We start from the raw sequence: 4,004 nt of genomic DNA, 5'->3' as shown, positions 1-4,004 counted from the left end.
GGTCTGGACGGTAAATAATAAACAGTTTCTCTTTCAAGCATAGGTTGCATCTTTTATTACCACTATTGTAAGGTGTGCTGGATGTAAGAATTTGCCATGTTATTGAATATTCAACATTATTGTCTTTGAGGTCCCAAATGTGTTTGCTGAGTTCTGTGGTATTTCGCAGGTTTTGGTTCCTGAAAGAAGCCTTGTGATTGTTCCATCTGGTTTTGAATTCTCCCTCGGTTAATCCTACATATGTGTCGGATGTGTTAATGTCCTTGCGTGTTACCTTAGATTGGTAAACAACTGATGTTTGTAAGCACCCCCCGTTGAGAGGGCAATCAGGTTTCTTGCGGCAGTTGCAGCCTTTGTTGGGTTTGGGGTCGCTCTGTCCGGGGGCCGACGGCTCATTTGCAATTGTTTTGTTGTGATTTGAGATAATTTGTCGTATATTGTTCATACAGCTGTAGCTCAATTTAATGTTGTTCTTGTTGAATACTTTTCTTAGGGTGTTGCCTTTGGGAAAGTGTTTGTCAATCAGAGTGAGGAATTTGTGTCCAATGTTAGTTGAGACGTTTTTGCTGTATGGGGGGTTGTACCAGATGATGTTGTTTCGTTTTCTGTTCTTTTTTGGCTGGTTTCCTGGCGTGGGTTCATAGGTGAGGGTGAAATTGTATCCGCTTTCATCAAGGGCTTTTTGGTACGGGGGGGTTGCTTGGTCAAATTCAGCTTTGCTAGATGACAGCATCGATAGCCTTTTATTAATTCCGGTAGGTATTCTTTTCGTGGTGGTGGGTGGGTGGTTGCTGTCATGGTGCACGTATTGGAGTGTTGTGTTGGGTTTCGTGAATGGTTGGTAGCTGTTATTTCTCAGGTTGAAAGTGACGTCGAGGAAGTTGACGTTTTGCTTGTTGGCTTCAATCGTGATCCGTAGGCCGTTCTCTTTGAAAATTTGGCATATGCGCTTCTTGGTATTCTCGCTGCTCCTTGGCGAGGCGCGACACACTGCCAGTCCGTCATCACGGTAAATACCAAGGTTCAGGTTGAGGCTAGCGAGCTGGGAGAGGAGGAAACTCCCAACGAGTTCACACGTTTCTGCTCCGTCAAAACTTCCCATAGTGACGTCAAATGTTGCATTGTTCTTTTTTTGCCATGGTGTACTGTTGTGGATGAGAATGGAGTTTTTTGCGTGGATGATGATGTTTCTTTTGTTGCCTGTGGTTCAACAACATCCAAGACAAACAACAGCACAACTTTATCTCCTTTGATATCGAGGAATTTTACCCTTCCATCACGCAAGACCTACTGACTCAAGCACTAGACTTCGCCTCAGACTACGACTCAGTCACAGGCAACAAAAGAAACATCATCATCCACGCAAAAAACTCCATTCTCATCCACAACAGTACACCATGGCAAAAAAAGAACAATGCAACATTTGACGTCACTATGGGAAGTTTTGACGGAGCAGAAACGTGTGAACTCGTTGGGAGTTTCCTCCTCTCCCAGCTCGCCAGCCTCAATCTGAACCTTGGTATTTACCGTGATGACGGACTGGCAGTGTGTCGCGCCTCGCCAAGGAGCAGCGAGAATACCAAGAAGCGCATATGCCAAATTTTCAAAGAGAACGGCCTACGGATCACGATTGAAGCCAACAAGCAAACCGTCAACTTCCTTGACGTCACTTTCAACCTGAGAAATAACAGCTACCAACCATTCACGAAACCCAACACAACACTCCAATACGTGCACCATGACAGCAACCACCCACCCACCACCACGAAAAGAATACCTACCGGAATCAATAAAAGGCTATCGATGCTGTCATCTAGCAAAGCTGAATTTGACCAAGCAACCCCCCCGTACCAAAAAGCCCTTGATGAAAGCGGATACAATTTCACCCTCACCTATGAACCCACGCCAGGAAACCAGCCAAAAAAGAACAGAAAACGAAACGACATCATCTGGTACAACCCCCCATACAGCAAAAAACGTCTCAACTAACATTGGACACAAATTCCTCAATCTGATTGACAAACACTTTCCCAAAGACAACACCCTAAGAAAAGTATTCAACAAGAACAACATTAAATTGAGCTACAGCTGCATGAACAATATACGACAAATCATCTCAAACCACAACAAAACAATTGCAAATGAGCCGTCGGCCCCCAGACAGAGCGACTCCAAAGGCTGTAACTGTCGAAAGAAACCTGATTGCCCTCTCAACGGGGGGTGCTTACAAACATCAGTTGTCTACCAATCTAAGGTAATACGCAAGGACATTAACACATCCGACACATATGTAGGATTAACCGAGGGAGAGTTCAAAACCAGATGGAACAATCACAAGGCTTCTTTCAGGAACCAAAACCTGCGGAATACCACAGAACTCAGCAAACACATTTGGGACCTCAAAGACAATAATGTTGAATATTCAATAACATGGCAAATCCTCGCATCCAGCACACCTTACAATAGTGGTAATAAAAGATGCAACCTATGCTTGAAAGAGAAACTGTTTATTATTTACCGTCCAGACCTGTCATCCTTCAACAAGCGCAGCGAAATTGTAACAGCATGCCGCCACAGACGGAAACACCTCCTAGGTAACACATGAGCCAATCACCACGCCCCTACGCCAGCCTGCACCTACCCACTCTGTGCCCTATATAAACCATGGTATGTGAATGCTCCCATTAAAATCTCCTGATGATTGAGGGAACCCCCTCATGAAACAGGCCTGTAGAGATGAAATAGTCTTGTGATTTTTTTTCCCACACATACATATATATATATATATATATATATATATATGTATATATATATATATATATATATATATATATATATTAGCAGCACAGACAAGTTGGTTATGAATAATTGAGAAGTCTGAGCTAACACGGACGTTCCTCCCTCAGAGTTACGGCGTGCGTGCTGGCAGTCAGCAGTGCAGCGAGGCGGGCGACGTCTGCGCCATTTGCCAGGCCCACTTCCGAGACCCCGTGGCCCTCCTGTGCCAGGTAAGACGGGGGAAGGGCTCCTGGAAACGGACCTTGTTGACGTGACCGTGTCTCCTAAGCACGTCTTCTGTGACGACTGCCTGTCTTCCTGGTTCGACCGCGAGAGGGCGTGTCCTCTGTGCCGCTCCGCCGTCCCGGAGACTCTGCGGTGCTGGAAGGACGGCGCCACCTCCGCCCACTTCCAGATCTACTAGTTGCCACGGTGACCTGCGTCCACAAAGTGCCACGATAACCACAGAACCAAACGATGCAATTGGTATTCTTCATTAGGAGTGTCCCCATCTGGTAGCCGTATCGCTCCGATATCGGCAAAAAAATAAGCCGATAATCCATCTTCTTCCCCTTATCCCAAGTCGTGTCACGGGGGCAGCAGCCTAAGCGTGTAAATATCCTCCAATAACCACACGGTCCTAATCACTTACAAACCATGGTAGGCTATAGGCTACTAGGAACTAGCAGCTACACGACAGCTAAGCGCACAAGCTAGAGCTTGTTTTTTTTAAAACAAATTAAAACATCCCAAATTGGAACGTCACACAAAAAAAATACAAATATCGTCTTGTGCGAGCCGCTGAAAATGCGCACGGCGAAATTAAATGCTAACGTGGGCATGCTAACCGCTAAAATGTGTCAAGTACCAAGTCATGTGACCGTGAAGCATACGCATGCAATATTAGCCCCAAAAAAACTGATCACGCTCGTGCTAACGTGTTAGCGTTAGCATGCTAACAGTTACCAAATTGTATGACTCTTGGCTGCAAAATTGGTTAGGAATGTTAGCATGCTAACGTTGGCATGCTAACTGGCAAAATGTGTCAAGTACCAAGTCATATGACCGTGAAGCATACCCATGCGATATTAGCTAAAAAAAACTGATCACGCTCGTGCTAACATGTTAGCGTTTGCATGCTAACAGTTACCATGTGTCAGTTACCAAATTGTATGACTCCTGGCTGCAAAATTGGCTAAGAATGTTAGCATGCTAACTGGTAAAAT

At 45.1% G+C, this 4,004-nt stretch overlaps 1 protein-coding gene across 1 annotated transcript in view; it reads left to right on the top strand.

Moving 5' to 3' along the window:
* Nucleotides 1-3,436, top strand: part of rnft2 (ring finger protein, transmembrane 2) — a 46,288-nt gene extending 42,852 nt beyond the window's left edge. The window contains exons 9-10 of the mRNA XM_061980073.2: nucleotides 2,907-3,008; nucleotides 3,068-3,436. Of these exons, the coding sequence (XP_061836057.2) occupies nucleotides 2,907-3,008; nucleotides 3,068-3,202 (237 nt within the window). The 3' untranslated portion in view covers nucleotides 3,203-3,436. The remainder of the gene's footprint in view (nucleotides 1-2,906; nucleotides 3,009-3,067) is intronic.
* Nucleotides 3,437-4,004: the final 568 nt, after the last annotated feature.

This window comes from Nerophis lumbriciformis, linkage group LG20 (assembly GCF_033978685.3).
Source record: "Nerophis lumbriciformis linkage group LG20, RoL_Nlum_v2.1, whole genome shotgun sequence".
Classification (NCBI taxonomy): Eukaryota; Metazoa; Chordata; class Actinopteri; order Syngnathiformes; family Syngnathidae; genus Nerophis; species Nerophis lumbriciformis.
The sequence above is the reverse complement of the archived record's forward strand: the minus strand, read 5'-3'. Positions and strand labels throughout refer to the sequence as shown.